The sequence below is a fragment of the Hipposideros armiger genome, unplaced genomic scaffold (genome assembly GCF_001890085.2).
Source record: "Hipposideros armiger isolate ML-2016 unplaced genomic scaffold, ASM189008v1 scaffold_109, whole genome shotgun sequence".
Taxonomy (NCBI): Eukaryota; Metazoa; Chordata; class Mammalia; order Chiroptera; family Hipposideridae; genus Hipposideros; species Hipposideros armiger.
The window spans coordinates 798,240-819,193 of NW_017731459.1; the positions used below are offsets into that span (position 1 = coordinate 798,240).

Here is a 20,954-nt window from a genome sequence, read left to right on the forward strand (position 1 = left end):
ACTGACTTATTTCACTTAGCATAATGTTCTCTAGTTCCATCCATATTGTTATTTGACTTAGTTTTTTATTCACCGTATTTTCTCCAAGGGCTCCAACAGATTTTTCAAGTGTCTCTCCTATTTATCTAATTTATTTTGAGCAAAACAATTAGTTTATTTGTGAAATACAGAGAAATATAAAACAAAAATACCGTTTCAGAAGAAATAAAATGAGCTTCTGTGGTCTCATTACTTGGGTCAAGAAATTAATCATTACAATTATCCTAGAAGTTCCCTGTGTGTATTCTTTAGTGGTATTCCTTCCTCTCCAGGCAATCACAATCCCAGTTTACATGTTAATCGTTTTTCGGGACCATCCACCTCTCCCCCATCCCTGCAATCCAGCCCACCTTCCGTATGTGTATTTCTAATCCATATGTTCTTTAATTTTGAAAAACTGAATAGCTCTGCTCTACCACCTTTTTGTGCCTTATCAGTCAGGGTAGGCTAACCTACTTGAACAAACAACCCCCAATTTTCAGTGGTGTAACACGAAGTTTATTTCTCAGATCTCCCGTGTGCTGTGAGTTGGAAATAGTGGCAAAGGAGTAGTTTGTTCCACAAAGTCATCCAGGGACTCAGGCCCCTTTCATTTAGTGACTGCCATCCCTTGGGACCTCAGACTTTCATTGAGTTCTCTGCACCTGGCTGGCAGATTTGAGGGCAGAGAGAGGGAGTATGGTAGATTGTATGGAAAGTTTGAAGGACCAGGCTTGGGTATGGCATACATCACTTTTGCCCGCATTCCACCAGCCAGAACGCAATCTGCTCATAATGGCGAGGAAGTCCATGAAATGGAACGTAGCTGTGGGCAGAAAAGGGCTTGGTGAGCAATAAGCCAATCTCTGCCATAGTATGTACCTCTTAGCTGTATATTGTTTGGTTTTGAAAAACTGAATAACAAGTGTAAACCTAGCTATGAAAGGAAGCATCCATGTTGCCGCTATTAAATAAGGCTCCCAGGAGAAGATAAGCTAAACAGTCTTCTTTGAGCGCTTTCTGGTAGGTCAGTGGGAAAGTATGTTAGTCCTGAGAAACCATAAGACGCACCACAATCAGGGCATCAGGCAGGGCTGAAGTCTTTCCAAGGTACTAAGTATCTAGAGGAAGTAGGGTTGGAAGAGTACGCTGCTCTATATATTTTTGCTTCTAAGCTCATTATGCTCTAGCTCTCAAATAGGTAAAAGCAAAACACTTCTGTGGTGTGAGGTCTTCAGCCATTCTAGGCACCAGGGGAAAGGGGACTGCAGGAACTTCATCAACACGGGGTCAAGATGAACTAAATTAAGATAGAAACCTGGACAAAGCTCACCTTATATTAAAAAGTCTCAAAGACTGTGGAGATTTTGGTGACGATAGTCCTCCAATATGTCTCTTAAATCATGTTGCTTCTATCTGTAGCTTTCTTCCCGGGATATCCATCATCCTGCTGGGGACCAATCCCCTTTGCTCCTCTTCTATGTTGGATTTATTTCCTGTATGCTAAGCTTTCTCTCTTGATTTTCTCCTTTATTTGATGAAGTGTATCTTCTAGTAGCTGACTGACAAAGAGGATAAAAGAGGTAAAATACTTAAGATGATGCATGTCTGAAAATGTCTTTAATTATCAAGTGTGAGAACAGAGTATACGCTGCTTGTAGGTTGTCTGTAATTTTCCTTCAGAAGTTTGAAGGAATCACTCTATTGTGTTCTTGTTTCCGGAATTACTTTAGAAAATCTGAAGCCATTCTAATTGTTAATCCTTTATATATGAACTGATTTTCCCACCCTTGGAAGCTTGTAAAGTCATCCTTGTCCCCACTGTTTGAAATTCACTCTGATAATCCACTATAAAATATGCTTGTGTGGACTCAGGACTTGTGTTGAGCATTCTGTTTTGAGCGATGTGATTTTCATTTACTAAGAATTTCATTATGCGTCTAAGAGTGATGGTTAATGTAAAATCTGATAGAAAATTGTGGTTTTACTGGAGATGACCAACATCCATGTTTATAATCCTACTTTGTGTTTTGAAAGCCCCCAAACATTGTGGAATGAAATTCAGAAAATAAGATTTTTTTAATTGCAATTCCCAGTTCCTGTTCTCTTAGTCACCTACCCTTCTCAACCAGTTACTTTTTATCTAACTTTATTATAAAAATTTTCAAACATACAGAAAAATAGAAAGTGTTCTGTGAACACTTTCTATTCCTCTATCTATTATTATATACCATTATATTATATACCATATACCATTATATTATATTATACCATATATTATATTATATTATACCATATACCATTATATTATATACCATTATATTATATACCATTCCTCTATCTATCCATTATTTCACCTTTTTGAGGGATACATTTCAAAATAAGCAGCAGATAACAGTATACTTCAACCCTAAATATTTCTTTCAATATGTCGTCATTGATTAGAGTTCAATATTAGTTTAGAAATCTGTTTCTTTTCAGGTAAAAAGTACATAGAAAGGCATGCATAGATCTTTAAGTGTACCATTTAATGACCTCTGTCTTCTGGCTCCTTTGAGTCAAGTGTTCTAATAAGGGGACTAACACCCATTATAAGGCCATATTCCCAAAACTTGTATATTCATTTAGATTTTCAGAAATAGATTTTGAATACTACAAAGTACCTTAAAATTTTCTGTTTTGTTTTTGTTTTTATTGTGTAGATGTGTTGTATAGTATAACAATTATAGTTGAAGGCATTTTTATTTTTTCAGATTGTTCCATGCTACAGCAAAAATTCTTAGCATGGCTAATGATATCACATGATACATGCTGGAGGAAATAGCTTGAGGATATTTTTGTTTAGTTAAAAGTATCAAATTGTAAAGAAAGGCAAGGATTGCCCTTTTGTTAACTTCATTAGCTACATAAATGAAAGAGGTAGTTACCTCAAGACACTAAACATTTATGGAGTGCTTTATAATTTTACTAGATGGTTGAATTTAGCTTAACTCCTTTGAGCCTCCCGTCGGCCATGTTAAATAATTTGGACAGTTGTTTCTGCTCTGCAGATGAAGAAACCAAGGCTTAGGCAGTAGGAAGGGCAATTGACTGTGTCGTCAGTCCTCTCACTTGAAATTTGTCCAGTGGCAACAGCTGCAGTCACACTAAGTCTTTAGTTCAGGTGCCATTCCAAGAGAGAAAATCAAGAGAGAAATACTGTGATTTGCTGATGAATAACTACCACGTGTTTGATTGTGCAGACCGGCGTGAACTGCAATGACAGCTCTGATGCAAAGACTCTCCATGCCAACCGTTTGGTTCTCCATGATGAAATACTTAGATATAAGGGAACTGCAACTATCAGTACCCAGACAGAACTAAGCGTGCTATATTTAGAATGGGACCCATTCTTTTCTCACAAAAGGGAGCATTATCATGATTGAAATGCCACTTAATGTGGCAAAATCCCTGTTTTTCAGCAATGTGTTATATGGGAAGCTCATTGGGGAAGAGAAAGCCTTATTGATATATCTGTCTATTTTGGAACGTTTATATTCCACAACTTCCTGAAGGTACTTCCCTTCTTTCCCTCAAATCGACAAATACTTAATGACAAAAGCATCTGGAGAAAATCAGCTTGACAATGTCTGGGTAAAAGGACTTCTCAAAAACGCAGGCAGTTTTGTTCTTCTCAGTGGATGTGAAGCGTTAGCTCTTGGTTTGGTGATACCACGAGGGAAAAACTGGAGGAGAGGATATGGCCCCCGAAGAAAAGTGTTCTTGAGGAAACCTCGTTTGGATAGAAACTTACTGAAAGTCCTTTTAGGATCAGACACTGTAAATAATCTATTTGAGTCTACACCCTTATTTTTGTCATATTGTTAAAAAGCAGTTTTCCATTGGCTATGCCAGGAATCTCATTTCTTTTAAGGTTTCCCCCATCACTGATAGAATGTTTTGGAGTTATTAGAAAATAGATTGCACAGAAGCTGAAAACCTTTAAAGATGTCTGCCTACAGAGTACAAATAATAATTCTTTCAATATAAAACGCTAGATCGATATTTTGAAGTAGGTAGTGGTTGATCTGCCTCTTGTACAGTTGAAAAGATGACAGGACCTGGTGAGTCACGTAAACACCTAGGTACCCTCTGTAGATAGGACAAGGACAAGGAAGACAGACAGGATGTTGTTCCCATTTCCTACTTAACCTTTGCCTCTGTCCCTCCTCTTCATGTCATCTTTCTCTCAGGACTGGTCAGTTTTGTTTTGAAGCATTGCTGGAACAGTTTTGTTTTTGAAGCATTTTTTAAGAAAAGATCATTCTTTATGTAAATCTTTGTGCTAGGAATATCCTGGCAGGTCTAAGGTCTAAGGCGTTTTTAGTTGAGAAAGAAGCAAAATGGATTCTGGGAAAAGAGGAGAAAGAAATATATCCAAGAGTGCCTGCCACCAGCAGTGGCTTCAGATAGCATGTCTCAGCTGTATAGCATATTGTACCTAATTTAGGCACAATCCACTTTGGGGCCAGTTTATTCTTTGAGGCTTGAATCTGAATTTTTTATTTTTTAAAAAATGCTTCTCTCTTTCCCCAATGCTATTGAAATTTTAGAGAATCAAGAAGAAAAAAAACGCATTCATAATTGTATCCTTCTAACATAACCACTGTTACATATACTTGCAGCCAAATCTTTCTTTTTCTTCTGTGATTGTTTTTATGTGTCTAAAATTAGAAAATGCCTACTTTTTAGTCTCCTGCTTCTGTGAAATGTCTTTCAGTGTGTCCTTGGAAAGCTGGCTGAAGGACAAATATTGGGTGATAGATACTACAGTGTATTAGCTAAATTGTCACTCCAGTCTGAAAAGGAGCTTTGTAACTGCATGCCGTGTTTTTCTCAGTAGGTGATTAATATTTGTACTCCATTACTAGTAAGTAAGTGATGAATGGTCTTTAAAATTATGCTGAGGATGAGGAGGATGGAAGACTCCTGAGAAAATCCTCTGTGCTTTTCAGAAATGTCCTGATCTGTGGCTTGCGTTTATCAGCTGCTGCTTTCAGACGTTCATTTTGTTTGTTTCCAGTTAAATGAGTCTTTTCTTAGTTATATCCAGATATATTTTCTATGGCAGAGTAATCAACTATTGTCACTCTTCATTCTGATTAACAAACATAACAAGCTAGCTCTGTGGGTATAAGAAATGGTGTCAGGTAAGATGAGAAAGGCCTGAATTTTCATTGGAGAAAAGTTGTTTGGAAGAGTGGATTCATGGAGTGGTTCTGTTTTATTTTGCCTGAATCAAGTCAATTCTAGTACATTAAAGTCGCTTATAGTTTTAATATAGTTCATCCTATGAAGACAGAATTCTTTGAGAATTTCTGTGTGACTCACAGTGTAATGAAATTTCACCAGTTTCTTTTGTTAAAGGTAGGAAAATTTTTTCAAGTTAAAGGGTATTTAGCTACATGAGCTGTACTTCTCAGGAATGTATAGGAGAGAGGAGGATCATGCAAATTAGGATACATTCTCATGAGAATCTTTCATTTCAAATATGTACCACATGTCAGAAAGGTTAGATGGTCTGTATCAGCCTTGTTATTTAATCCTGGAAGATTAATGTTTTTCACTCTTTTATAAAAATAGGCCTATTTCATAATAATAACAATGATAATTGATCCACAGATATATTCTTACTCATTGGCCCATGTCAGTTTTGTTCATCACTGTATATTCAGAACCTCCTATAGTACCTGGCAATAGTAGGCACTCAGATATTGTTGCATGGAGAGTGTTGGTTATTGTTAATTGCAGAGTAATAAACTTTTACTTGTTATATTATGTGGTGATGATTTAATTGGAATTGTTTCTTAAATTACACTAAAAAGCCAAGTTACCTTTATAACGTTAAGGCTATATGTTAAAAGTTCTAGAATATGTTCTCTCAAAACTTTAGCCTGATTACCTTTTCTGAAATGTTTTTTTGCTCTAGTATGCAAATAGACTTCAGAAATAGTAGTACTTTTAAACAAATAGAATCACTGTTGACCGCAGTTTTGTTTTTGTTTTTGTTTTTTTGCTATGTAGGCACCTCAACTTTTAAAGAAATTTTATTGGGAAATAGTGTGTTTTTCCAGGACCCATCAGCTCCAAGTCAAGTAGTTGTTTCAATCTAGTTGTGGAGGGTGCAGCTCCTTGGCCCATGTAGGAATCGAACCGGCAACCTTGGTGTTATGATCCTGCGCTCTAACCACCTGAGCTAACCGGCCGCCCCTTGACTACAGTTTTCTGGGGCTAATATTATAACTCATCCTCATAAGTTGCCATGGGTAGGTAGTATGGTAAAAAGAGTTTGGAGGTTCAGTAATTAATATAAATTCAAATATTCTAAATTTTATTGGAGTAATTTGATAATGAGAAAAAGTATGGTGACTAATTTCTTTAATTTGTATGTAAATACATACATATAATTTCTCTTTGTTAAAGTAAATGTATAATAAATGACCATTAAAACTGCACAAAGAAGTATCTTATATTATCCTGTTCGTGTTTATTTCAGGGCTGAAAACAGAGTGAAATCATTTTTCAGAATTAAAAGACGATCAAGGAGACAAGATGGGGACTCCTGGTTCTGGAAGGAAAAGAACACCTGTGAAAGACCGATTTTCTGCAGAAGATGAAGCTTTGAGTAGCATTGCCAGAGAGGTACGTCTGGAAAACTCCCTCTCAACACTGACATGCACAGAAAAGAGAATGCTGTAAAAATGCTGGGGTGACAGATATAGATATTCATTCATTGAGCTAGCTTCTGAATGCTTACTATGAATAAAATGTTATATCTGGCTCCTAAAATACTGTATTAGAATAAAATATGGTTAACATTTCTTTACTTGGATATCTATTCAACTCATCTAAAATTAATATTTCATTTTATTTTTGTGGATTATTTGAGTTCCATGTACTTGTCCTAATGTATTGAAATTTAGAATTAATCTTCAGCATTGAAACTTAAGGTAATTAAAACCTTGAAGATATAACTATATTATAGAAATGCTCATTGGGCTTTGTACGGTTAATATATCCCAGGAGGCACTGTGTAAATGTTGACAGGAACCATCCTTATTTGGTATCTGCTAGATTCAGTGTCTTAGCTGTTTTTTTAGATATTTCAGTGGAATTTTTATGTCTAACGTTTAGCTAGTAACAGGGCTTCTGGAGCATTTTTGTTTTGGTTTGTTGACAACTCAGAAAAAAGAAAAAAAAAGGGGAAAGGTTGTCACCTATTGAATCACTGGCAACATTTCCTGTTGCATATTGGAAATTTAAGATGATTCCCAGCTGGGATTTCTTAGTGAGGTGCCAACTTTGTTTCAGACTCTAACTCTATCTGTAGCTGCAGACCTGACCATAAACTAATCTGATAACAAGAATTGTTTAGAGTACTGTATTATTAAATTGTATTCTTTTGGTGAGAATTATTCCCTCATCACTTCCTCTTTGTTATTCTTAGTAAATAACTCATTTAGGACTAGTGCTGTTTCCTTTTGACATATTACACAGTATTTTTTGACCCAGCTTTTTGTTGTATTTTTTCTATGGTAAGCTACTCAGTTAGCTTTTGAATTAAAAGTCAAATTCAGTAGGAGGATATTTGAAGCCAAGAAAAGTTATCTAAAAACTGATGACAAAATTTAGATTATGTTAACAAAATTGCTTTAAACAATCAGGGAGATATTTTTAGATAAAAAGGCAAAAGGTTTTTAAAAATGAAGTAATAGATATTACTTTACAATAGTCTTAAGTATTTGCATGAAATATTTTGGAAGCCACATGGTTTTAGTTGAAAATTGAAACTGCTCAAAATGTTTAGTTCCAAAATTGGAGGGATATAAAATATCCTGATTTCTATAAAGGGAGAAAATACCAGTATCTTCTAGGGTCATTTTGTATTGTCATTAATTATTTGTACTGTTTAATTGGGCATGATCCTTCAATTACAAAATTGGATTGCATTCTAACATCCAACACTTGAGTGCTTACTATGTGACAAACACTATTCTAAGTAGTATTTAAAATGCATTAGTTTAATCCTCACAAAATTCTGAGACTGGTTTCAGTATTATCTTCATTTTACAGATGAAGAAACAATTGCACAGAAAAGTTAGGTAACTTCCTTAAGGCCGCATAGCTAGGAAATAGCAGAGCTAGGATTTAAACACATGAACTCTGGCTCCAAAGTCTGAGCATTTAACCACATATTCTGCTGTATTGTTCCTGAATCTTCTCCAATTCCTTTATTAATAGCTCGTTTGTCTGTAACTTCATGGTTTTGAAAGCACTTTCACATCTGGGTTCTCACAATACCTAATGAAATAGATAGGATAGGTATTATTTTTAGCCTTATTTACAGATGTGGAACCAGATGAAGCTGAGAAAGAAATGTCAAAAGGTATCAGAACTGGGGCTCAAATTCAACTATTTAACGCCATTGTTCATTTTACTATACCATACTTCCAGAAGAGGTGGGCTTTGGATACTTATAAGTGGGCCTTTAATTCTAACTCTATTAATTGCTGATTGAATAGTTTTGTTAGACTTCAGTTTCCGCATCTGTAAAATGAGAATAATAACTGTGTTCCTGTCTCACTGGGCTGTTGCGATGATTAAAGACAATAATGCATGTAAACCTTTAGCACAGTGTTAGGCTTGTAGTAGGCTATTTTATTGCTTATCAATAAGTCAAAATAGAAAGTGAGAATAAGATAATATAGCCTCCTTTTGTAAAAATAAATTTATTAAGATAGGAGTTCTAAAACATGGTTGATCATCTAGAATCTCCCGGGAAGCTTTTTCAGTGTATAGATTCCCAGTCTGTTCCCCATGCTTTTACATCTGAATCTATGGGGTTCAGCTCAGAAATCTGTATTTAAATACTCCCTCTCTCTCTTTTCACACTCCTTCTTAGGGTATTCTGATGGCCAGTCAGGTTTGGGAACCATGTACCAAAATACACATTAAAAAAAAAAAAAGAGATAATTGACATATAGCATTAGTTTCTGTTATATAACATAATGATTCAATAGCTGGATATATTGTAAAATGATCTCCACAGTAAGCCCAGTTAACATCCAATGCTGCACATCATTACATTATTTTTCTTGTAATGAGAACTTGTAAGATTTACACTCTTAGCAATGTTCGCATATACAATACAGTATTATTAATTAACTGAAGTCACCATCCTGTACATGACATTCCCTGGACTTGCTTGTTTTATAACAGGGAGTTTGTACCTTTTGACCACCTTCACCCATCTCATGCCCCTCCCCACCCCCACCACCCTGGCAACCACCCACCTGTTCTCTATGAGTTCTTTTTTTAAAAATAGGATTTCACAGTTGTTTTCCTCTCAGTACATTACTATTTTGCTCTGAAATAACAGTTTAACCCAGTTACTGTTATTGTAAAAGGATATAAAAAGTCAGTAATTCTAGTTTTTATTTCTGTCTTCAGAGCTCTGAATATGAATATTCCAACTTTAATAACCTGGTCAGAAGGCTCAGCTTTAATCTGAAACATGAAAGGGCCAGATTTTACTATTAAGATTTAAGACTTTATTTACATGATAAGTTCCTAATGTGCAGTACTTTTAAAACTTTAGAGGAAATACATTTAGCAGTTTTAATAATTCTTTCATATATTCCTTGTGAGTCTTTCTCTTTTCTTTAAAGTTTTCATAGCCAGTTCTTTTTTCCTTTAATTAATCAATTAATTTTTTAATTGAGGTATACTTGACATACAACATGACATTAGTATCAGGTCTATTACGTAATGATTTGATATTTGTGTATATTGTGAAATGAGCACCACAGTAAGTCTAGTTAACATCTGATACTATACATAGTTACAGATTTTTTTTTGTGATGAGAGCTTTTAAGATCTCTCTTAGCAACTTTCAAATATGCAATATATTATTATTAATTCTAGTCACCATGCTGTATATTACATCCCTATTTCATAACTGGAAATTTGTACCTTTTGATACCCTTAACCCGTATGACCCACCCTTCACCCCTGCCTCTGGCAATCTTTTCTCTGTATCTGTGAGCTTGGGGTTGATTTTGTTGTTTTGGTTTTTTTTTTAGATTCCACATTAAGTGAGATCATATGGTGTTTGTCTCTCTCTGTCTGACTTATTTCACTTATATTATTAGGGCCTTTCATGTCACAAATGGCAAGACTTCATTCTTTTTTACAGCTGCATAATATTCTATTGTGTGTGTACACATACATATCACATTTTCTTTCTTCATTCATTCATTCATTCTTGGACACTTAGGTTGTTTCCATATCTTGGCTGTTGTAAATAATGCTGCAGTGAACATGGGGTGCATATATCTTTTCAAGTTAGTGTTTTTGTTTTTTTTGAATAAATACACAGAAATGGAATTGCTGGATTATATGGTAGTTTTATTTTTAATTTTTTGAGGAACCTCTGTACTATTGGGTTGTCGGAAAAGTCATGACGTATTTTTTTGTTTTTTGTTGCAAAAATGCGTCATGACTTTTCCAACAACCCAATATTTTCCATAGTAGCTACACTAATTTATATTTCCACTAACAATGCACAAGTGTTCCCTTTTGTCCGCATACTTGCCAACACTTGTTATTTCTAGTCCTCTTGATGATAGCCATTCTAACAGGTGTGAGGTGATATCTCATTGTGGTATTGACTTGAATTTTCCTGGTAATTAGTGATGTTTGACACCTTTTCATGTATCTTTCAGCCATCAGTATGTCTTTGGAAAAATGTCTATTCAGATCCTCTACCCATTTTTAAAAATCAGGTTGATTGTTTTTGAGTTGTATGAATTCTTTATATATTTTGGATATTAATCCCTTATCAGACAGATGATTTGCAAATATTTCTCCCATTTTGTAGGTTGCCTTTTTATTTCGTTGATAGTTTCCTTTGCTGTGTGGAGGCTTTTCAGTTTGTTGTAGTCTACTTGTTTATTTTTGCTTTTGTTGCCTTTTCTTTTGGTGTCAAATCCAAAAAAATCATTACCAAGTTTGATGTTAAGGAGCTTACTGCTTATATTTTATTCTATAACATTTATGGTTTTGGGTCTCATGTTCAAGTCTTTAATCTATTTTGAGTTAATTTCCATGTGTGGTGTAAGATAGTGGTCACGTTTTATTATTTTGCACGTGGCTGTCCAGTTTTCCCAACACCATTTATTGGAGAGACAGTCCTTTTCCTGTTGTATATTCTTGGCTCCTTTGTTGTAAATTAGTTAAGCATATATGCCTGGGTTTATTTCTGGGCTCTCTACTGTGTGCCATTGATTTATGTCTGTTTTTATGCCAGTGCCATACTGTTTTAATTACTATAGCTTTGTAATATAGTTTGAAATCAGGAATGTGTTGCCTCCAACTTTGTTCTTCTCTCTCAAGATTGCTTTGCTTTGGCTATTTGGGTTCTTCTGTGGTTCCATCCAAATTTTAGAATGGTTTGTTGAATGTTAGAATGCCATTGGAAGTTTGATAGAGATTGCATAGAATCTGTAGAATACTTTGGGTAGTATGGCCATTTAAACAATATTAATTCTTTTAATCCACGAGCATGGACTATCTTTCCATTCAGTTGTGTCTTCTTTCATCAGTGTCTTATAGTTTTAAGTGTACAGGTCTTTCACCTCCTTGGTTAAATTTATTTCTAGGCATTTTATTCTTTTTGATACAAGTGTAAATGGATTTCTTTTCTTATTTCCTCCTCCTGATAGTGTGTTATTAGTGTGTAGAAACTCACTTAATGGTCCATTCATACATTGGATGATTGGCATTCACAGAAAGTCCCTAATTCTTATTTTCTGCAGTAGGTTTAACCCTTACACACACACACACACACACACACACACACACACACACACACAATTGTCTTACATTGGAAACAAACAAAAACAGACATAATCCTTTTCACAATTTAAAAGGACAAATAGATTAATCTTTTTCTTTTTTAGTTAAATCCTAAGAGTTTATTTTTCCTCATTTCAAATTGCCTTTTGAAGTAAACAGGGAATGCCATAAATAAAGAGAAATAACCCCTTTTTCTTCCTGCTTACTATCTGCCCAGGTTTCCATGCTTCTCAGTTGGCCCCAAATCAGGCAACTAGAGGAAATGAGGCGGAAAAGAAACAAAAAGCATGAAAATATGTTCCTCAAACTCTGTAATTTGCATGCTAAAATATGGAACTGTGTGCATTTTACAAAACTGGTACAATACACATAACAAATTTACCATTAGCCATTTTTAAGTGTACAATTCTGTGGCCTTAAGTACATTCACATTGTTGTGCAGCCATCTTCACCATGATCTCTAGAACTCTTCATGTTGTACAACCTGAGTGCATTTTAAAAAGATGTTGAAAGGTTTGAAGACTGTTGCATGAAAGCAGGAATGCGGATGGATTTAGAAGTCACGTCATTGTAATAGGCGTGTTGCTGCTTTGCTGGGGAAACACAGGCTGTGGTAGGTCTCAGAAGAGCTCAGAGGAGCAGGTGTAGGAAGGGATCACCAGCAAGTCCTCTAGAGCATGAAAAGCTAATCGGGGCCTTTCTTGTTCGCTTAGCTTTGATTGTTCCATATGTTTTGGGGAAATGCAATTGGACACTTGGCTTTCAGTGAAAATTACCTGAAGTCACAAAGTGTATCAAATTGGGAGTCTTAGGCAGCCAGCCTAACAGTTGGACAGTGAAAAAGGCCAATAGGAAAAATACTGACTCATTTGTAATACGGTGTTGGAGGAGAGCTCGCTGGGTACCCTGGACTTCCAGAAAGATAAACAAGTAGGTTTCAGAGCAAATTAATTCTGAAACACCACTGGAGGCAAAAATAACAAAACTTGAAGCCGTTTTTCTTCGGGCACATCATGAGAAGGCAGGGTTCTTTGCAAAAGAAAATAATGCTGGGGAAAAGAGAAGGCAGCAGGGAGGAAAAGAGAAGAAAGAGGTAGACCAAATATGAGATGGATTAGCTCCATGTGAGAAGACGTAGACATGAGTCTGCAGGAGCTGAGCTGGGCTGTTGAGGGCAGGCCATTGAGGATGTCACTCATTCATAGGGCTGCCAGGAGTCAGAGCCAACTCAACGGTAGCTAGCCTCTCAGAAGGAGAAACACGAAGGTAGGATGAGAGCCAGTTATGCCACCTTAACCATAGTCAGTTTGGTAAATGTTGTGATGAGTGTTCTATGAAAAGAAATGGCAGCCTCAGGAAGGATTTGCAGTCTTGTTAAGGCACCACTGAAGCCTGGAATAGTACTGCTTTCTTTGTTTTAGAGCTGAAATTATTAAGAAAACATCTCTTTAAATGGAAGTCATCAGAATGTTGCTTATTTTTTGACCTGATAATCTGAGGTCCTTCCAGCTTTAAAATTCTGTGATTTCTTTGAAAGTCCAGTTCCTGAAGAAAATTCATGCTCATGATGCACAATTCTCTTAAATGTAAAGAATCACTAACAGGCATAGAAACTGATCATCTTTTATAGAAGTTGGACTCTAGCCAACAGAGTGTTCAGAGACTTTTTTGTTGAGCAGAATTTCATGTATACATATTCGGTACTCAAGCCTTCTTATAACAGTAAGGAAGAAAGGAAGCCCTGTGCCTGTTCAACATTTGTGGCTGTTAGAACTTTTGGATTTCATTTTTAAAAGTAGCTTTATTGAGATGTGAATCACATAACATAATTCACCCATTTGAAGCGTACAATTTAGTGGTTTTTGCTTTATTACATTATTCATTTTTTAAGTTGTTATAATGTATATAACAAAATTTGCCATTTTAACCATTTTTAAGTCTACAATTTAGTGGCATTCATTACATTCACTATGTTGCGTAACCATCACCACTATCTGTTTCTAAAATCTTTTCATTACCCCACACAAATTTTGTAACCATTAAGCAGTAGCTTTCTACTTCTCCCTCTGCCAGCCCCTGGTAACATCTAATCTACTTTATATCTTTTGCATTTGTCTATTCTGCATATTTCATGTAAGTGGGATTATACAGTATTTGTCCTTCTGTGTCTGGCTTATTTCACTTAGCCTAATGTCTTCAAGATTCATTGATGTTATATAGCACGTATCAGAACTTCATTGCTTCCCCCTCTTTTTAAATATCTTCATTCCTTTATATGACTGATAGTATTTCATTGTATGTACATACTACATCTTGTTTACCCATTTATTTGTTAATGGATATACTTTGTTGGATTCCATTTTGCTTCCTAAGGAGGTAATAGCCATTCTAGGCATCTGGTAGTGAGAACCAAAAATTTGTGGGCTTTGATTCTGGATTAGCAGTCTGAGAAAAAGGATACGAAGGGGAGAAGTGTGCTTAGTTTAAAAGATACTGTCCAGTGTTCTTGTTTTATGGAATAATAACCATAATTGCTCAATAGAGCTAATGATCTTCACATAGTTATTTCACCATTTTATTTGAGTAATTTATTCTTTTTAGGCCATGGCAAACTAAGAATAAACTTTTGCAGCAAGGGTAGCAGCTTTTAAAAATGCAAAGAATTACCATAATCAGCAATAATTATGAGCATTAATATCATCTTTCATTTAAGAAAGTTAAAAAAAAACATTTTGAATGTCATTCGTTCAGCAAATGTTTTTGAGCATCTTCTTGCAGATGCTGTGTTAGGTACGGAGGGTATGGAATGGACGGGACCAACACGGCCATTTCTCCTCTGGAGCCCAGCTTCTAGAGAAGAAAATATACACTAAACAAATAATTACGAAATGGACTAGCGCCTCAATTTTCAGCTCCTTTTTTCCCCCTTTCAAAATTAATGTCTACATTTAGTGTGGTGATTTCTTATCTGAAATGAAATGCTATGATTTTCAGCGTATGTCACAACCAGTGGCATTCTAACTTAGAATTGAGGAAACATAGTAATATATTTATTTACAACTATGTTAAGTGCTTTGAGTGAACAGTAAATAGTTTCATTACAGAGTGTGTGACAGAGGGACTTGACAGGCTTTGGGAAGGCTTCCCTAAGGAAGCAAGCGCCCTTTCAACTTGAGTTTTGGAGGATGAATGGAATTCTTTGGGGGAAAGGGAGTTGTCAGATACTGTGAAGAGCTTTCTAGTCAGAGGGAAGGATGTGTGACAAGCTTTTGAGGCTGAAAGCGTATTGAGAATTAAGGATTCAAAACAATAGCAGCTAACATTACTGAACTCTTGTTATATACTGGGCTCTGTTCTGAGTACTTTAGGTGAATTTAATCCTCATGACAACTGTATAAAGTGGTCTACTATTCTCATTTTATCGATGATGAATCCAAGGGATGGAGAAGTGTAGTAACCTGCCCAACAGTTACTAGAAAGGGGCAGAGCTGATATTTGCACTTAGGCTCCTCCGCTCGTAATTGTGTGCCTCCCATAAGACCACTGTTAACAGTAACCTGGACAGCAAAGAGGAGAGCAGCCAGATCATTTGACCAGGGGCTCTGAACCAAGGGTGATTGTGTCCCCCAGGAGCTATTTGGCAGCATAGGGAGATGTTTTTGCCTGTCACAACTCGGGGAGGGTGTGCTACTGGCATTGTGGGTAGAGGCTGGGGATACTGCTAAAACATCCTATAGTGCATAGGACAGCCTTGCACAACTAAGAATTATCCGGTCCAAATGTGAATAGGGCCAAGGCTGAGAACCTTGATATAAATTCTTAGAGAATGTATTTAGGATTTTGGCCTGTGTCCTAAGAGCAATGGAAAATTGAAGGGTTTTGTGTAGGGATATGACATGATCAGATTCATGCCTTAAAGGATGACTTTACTGCAGGTTGGATATTATGTCAGGAAGAGGCATCAGTGGATGCAGGGAGACGAGTTGTAAGACTTGCAGAGGTGGCCTGGCCTAGAGTGATGACAGTGGGGATGATGAGAGGTGGTTGGAATGGAGAAGTAAGGAGTAGATGCTCAGTGTGTGGCTATGGGTGGGTAGCAGGGCGGGGAAGTTTGGGCTTGTGCATCTGGGTGGATGGTAGGGAACATTGGAGTGGGGAGGAGGTTTGGGGAGGGAAGACCATGAATTTATGCTGGCACGTGTTAACTTAAGGTGCCTGTGACGCATCTAAGTGGAGATTTGGAAGAGGCAGTTTTGGGGAGGGATATAGATCAAGAGTTCCAAGGGGCGGTTTGGCCTATAGATAATAAACACTTGAGACTTGTGAGCATGTGGAAGGTTATTGAAATTAAAAGTGTGGATGAGATGGTCTAGGGAGAAAGTATAGAGTTGAAGATAATCACTCCTCGGGATAAGCCCTAAAGAGCTCCAAGGTTTCAAAGTCAAGTCTCGAGTCTTCTTAATTCAGTACCTTTAAGTGTGCTCAGTGGTGGTACACACAAATTTCTAAAAGATGATGAAATGTGAGTTATTTTTTCAGAGTTATAAAACGTGAATGTCGTTCTTTCCATTTTTACCCTGTTAAAAAAATCAAAATTCTCTCCCTTTGTACTTACTGCTTTTATTAGACAAATCCTTCGAAAGGTTAAATCTAAGTTATTGTTGTTTTCAGTCACTTAGGATTCCTTCTATTGGCATTAGTGCCAGTTAAGGGAGGATTATTGAAGACTTAGTTTTGTGTCAGTGTGACTGAAAAATATTTGGTATAACATTCACTGTCATAATCTTCACCATTTCTGTCACTTACAGGAATATGGGGGGAAAAATTCAAATAGCACAATATTATTAACCGAAATGTGTAGACAATACTGGCAACACCTTTATACCCCCAAAGTACTTCTGCTGGAACTTTGATTCACATTTTCTTGGGTTAGACATGTCATTGCAAATCCAAAGCTTCACTTTTCCTATGCTATCTATTTATTAGGTTGTATTCAGACCTCAAGAATGTAGCCTGTAATCTTAAATTTCCTCTTTTCCACCAAAAGGATCTTTTACTATCAAAAGGTCTCTGAATAAAATGAAGATATACTTGTTTGACATCAGAAGAAAATGAGTTAAACTCCCTAGATTTTATCTAATACATATTGGTGTTAATGCTCAGAAAATTTAAATATTTGGTATTTAACTACCAAAAACTTTATAAAAGGTGGTTAAACATAATTATATTGTAAGGTCTAAGAAAAATGGTATGTACCTAAGATTTTCTTCTAAAGGGAAGTTGCTAGGAAATTGAGTAATGATTTTTATTTGTTAATTTGGAAACCATAGCAACACAAATATTATGTCTCTTAATTTGTTTCTCAGGGTTCTTTTAGCATGAGTATCATGGAAGAATAAACAAAATTAAGCACAGTAAGCTCTGAAACTCTGAGTCTTAGCAGCCTGAATTAGTCATTTTCCTTCAATGTTTCACGTTCTAGAGTTTTCTCTTTCAGATTTCTTGAAATTAAAGCATAGTCTGTAAAGGTCCAGATTATACCCTATCTCTCTTACTGATGCCAGTTGCATGGGTTTTATATTATGGATATACATGCAGCCTGGAAATTTCCAGACTTGGCTCAGTTTAGCACATTTCTATAATATTATGAAAATTTAATTTGCCTCCCTTTAAAACTGTCACATGATCAGAGTACGATAAAAGTTTTAAAACTAGAGGTTTCCCTTTTTTAAAAGGCATTTGAGTGTGTATTTTCATGTACTGTTCTTTTTAAAAATACTAAATGTGGAAAGTTTTTGATAATAATATAGTTATCCATGAGTCCACCACCCAATATTAATTGACGTCAACATTTTATGATAATTGTCTCAGATATTTCCTTAAAAAAAATAGGCAGGAAAGAGAAAAAAGACATAAACCACGTTTAGTGTCAACAGGGCTAACTTTTCCCTACCAACAGGGAACCACTGGAATAAAATAGTAAGATGGTCTTCCTGTCCATGTTCTAAAAGTTCGCATGTCTCTATTGTTGAGTTTTTGTGTATTGCTTTTTAAGCGCTCTACAGGCACAGGTTGTGAAACAACTAGAGCCTTGTGGGGAACTACCAGAATAATAGCTCAGTATGGCCAGAGAGAGGTTGGGTAGAGGGAGGAGATGATGCTGGAGAGCAAGTAGGGGCCAATCATGAAGGGGTTTGTGTGCTGTGCAGTTTAAATTTGCTTTTGGAAGCTGTGGTGAGCCACTGAAGGGTAAAACTCTTTCAGATTTGAATGACAGTATAATTGTTTTAGCCACCATGTGACTGGTGGGAGGCAAAGAACTAATTAGGAAGTTGCTGTAGTCATCTTGGAGTGGGATGATGAGAGCGTGAATTAAGGCAGGAAGAGTGGGAATGGAGAGGAAAGTTTGGATAGCAAAAATAGTAAAGGGACGATCTGGGTGGGAGCCAGGTAGTTGAGATTGAGTGACTGAATGTGGAGGGAGGGTAAAAATAGGGAGGAGCCAGATGAGGATTCTTCATTTCAGTTTCTGGGTAAGGGACAGCAGACAGGAAATAAAAAGAGAAAGAGGAAGTTTAAGGGAAAGATTATAAATTCAGTTTGTGGAGTATTGAGTCTAAGGCTCCATTGGGACTGCCTCAGAGGTTAATAGCCAGTTGGATTCGGACTGTGGAAGAAAGGTCTGGGTTGGATTTGAAGATTTGCAGACTACCAGTATCAACCAGGGAGGGAACATAGAGTGAACAGTGAGAGCAAGCCTGGAAGCTTTGGTTATATTAAAATTTAAGGAGCTAAATAGAGAAAAACAAACCCACGAATAATTCTGAGGGAGAGAGGTCAGACGGTCAAGAGAAAAACCAGGAAGATTCTGGAGTGGTTAGTGATGTTGGAAGTCCAGAGCGGACAAGTGAGATAAGAATGAAAACATTTTATTGGGCTTGGTAGTTAGAGGTTATTAGTGACTTTTGCATGAGCAATTTCTGTTTCTTTTTCTTTCTTTCTTTCTTTTTTTTTGCATGAGCAATTTCTGTTTCTTTTTCTTTCTTTCTTTCTTTTTTTTGCATAAGCAATTTCAGTAAAGTGATTTGGGCAGAAGCCGGAATGTCGTCATTTGAATAGAGTGGGAAGTGAGGAGGGAAGTGCAAGAAAAGTTGGCTATAAAGAGAAGACAGGGCAGAACTGAACCAGGAAGGATTTGTCTGTTTGTTTGTTTTTAAAAGATGGAAGAAACGTTCAACCTACTTAGGATGAGAAGAACAAACCAATAGAGGGAGAGAGTGAAGACAGAAGAGAGGTCTGATAGTTGGGCAAAGTCCCTGGAGAGGATGGAATTGACATCAGAGTATGGAGGGTGTGTGTGTGTGTGTGTGTGTATCAGGAGGGATACATATGTATAATATAATTCTCTTGCCTTTGAATCTTTGAATGATGGATTCAAACTTTAAAAAAAAGAAACAACCTTTTTTTATTTTTTTCAAACAGTTGTCCCAAATGAAATTTGACTTGTGGGTCATATTCCGAGGAAACAGTAAGCACTGTCCAGTGCATTGGATAGATCCTGCCTTACTTGTAGGCCCACTGGACCGATGGAAAGTTTATAATAAGATTGGCCTCAGCCAAGTTTCTGATTTGGAATGCCACTGGGAACTGCAGCACATTTATTTTAGCCCATTCTCCTGTGTTTATTTAACCAGTAACAGAATCCAAATTTGAAATTCAGAAAGCATAAGGATGTTTTTGTGTATTGGACATCATAAAATATAATATGGCTAATCACATTTAGGATGTTTTCTGTCTCTTGTTCCTTGGTGTTTCAGGCAGATTAATTCAACAGTCTGGAATAGAAAGGATGGGAGGAAGAGTTGAAATGGAGAAAGTGAAGTTAGGATTAGGTAACAAAGTATTCTACAGTAGGTGAAGTGGTAAGCACCTGCTTGGAGAGGGGGAGTCTGTGGGAATGGAAATGAAAGGTTGGAGTTGAGGGATATTGTAAAGGAAGACTTGGTTAGGAAGTAGGAGGCCCTGAGACCTTGGGTTTTAAACAAGTGTGACAAGGGTTTCGTTTCTGGAGATTGGAAAATAGGGAAGCAAAGCCTGTTCACTGGGGGAAGATGAAGTTGCTTTTATTTACTCTAAGTTTGTAACAGGAGACCCATGTAGGCTTTGAGGTTGGTCAGAGCTTGAGGTGTTAGCTTTGAGTCATTCTCCTGGGCTGATGGTTGAAAACGTGGAGTTAAAAGATGGAAGGAAAGGCTGTGTACAGCAAAGGAGTAAAGTCTTGGTCAAAGAAATTAGAACCAGAATGAATGGTACAGTTTCACAGAAAAGAGAGAATCTACGCTAAGTTGAAAACCTTAGGCTAACTTGTCCAAAGTAAACTTTTATTATTTGTCTAAGGATATGCTCTTATACTTGGGGTTTTAAGATATGTTGTGGCAACATGGTTAAGAGAGTTAAATGGAATCAGATTCTCAGGACGTGGATCTCAGCTCCAGTACTTGCTGGCCAGGGGATGTTGGGCAGGTTACTGAACCTTTCTATATACCTCAAGGGGTTACTTTGTGGATTAGAGGAAAATAAGCACCTACTTTTGCTGAGTAAGTGCTCAAGTGGTGGTAATTATATTAGTGCAAGGTCTCATCTTCCCATTATTTTGAAAGCTTGAGGTTTGATTGTGAAGAGATTAATTCTGATAACAATTATTTAGTTTTATAAATATTAAGATCGGAGGTAAGGTTCCCCCTTAACAGAATTTGTAGTTTGAATTAGATTGTGATATACTGCCATAAGTTGATTCATTGTTTCCCAGATGTATTCCTTGGAGCATGGTCTTTGAAGAATTACTTAGGGTTTTATTTAGTAGTATGGTCAGATTAAGTCTGAGAAAGGCTTTTTTATTTTATCATTTTTTTGGAGATTCGTAGTGTATATTATTATTATTATTTTTTTTTTTTTAAAGATTTTTATTGGGGAATTGCGGGGAGGGGAACAGCGCTGGGGAATTGGGGGCAGTGTCACTGGCCCTCCTATGTGGGATCCGA

At 36.5% G+C, this 20,954-nt stretch overlaps 1 protein-coding gene across 12 annotated transcripts in view; it reads left to right on the forward strand.

Moving 5' to 3' along the window:
• LRRFIP2 (LRR binding FLII interacting protein 2) overlaps positions 1–20,954 on the forward strand; it is a 106,889-nt gene that overhangs the window by 10,302 nt on the left and 75,633 nt on the right. For all 12 annotated transcript variants that reach the window (XM_019647161.1, XM_019647157.1, XM_019647162.1 and 9 more), the window contains exon 2: positions 6,554–6,699. In XM_019647161.1, coding sequence (XP_019502706.1) covers positions 6,610–6,699 — 90 coding nt within the window. In that variant the 5' untranslated portion in view covers positions 6,554–6,609. The remainder of the gene's footprint in view (positions 1–6,553; positions 6,700–20,954) is intronic.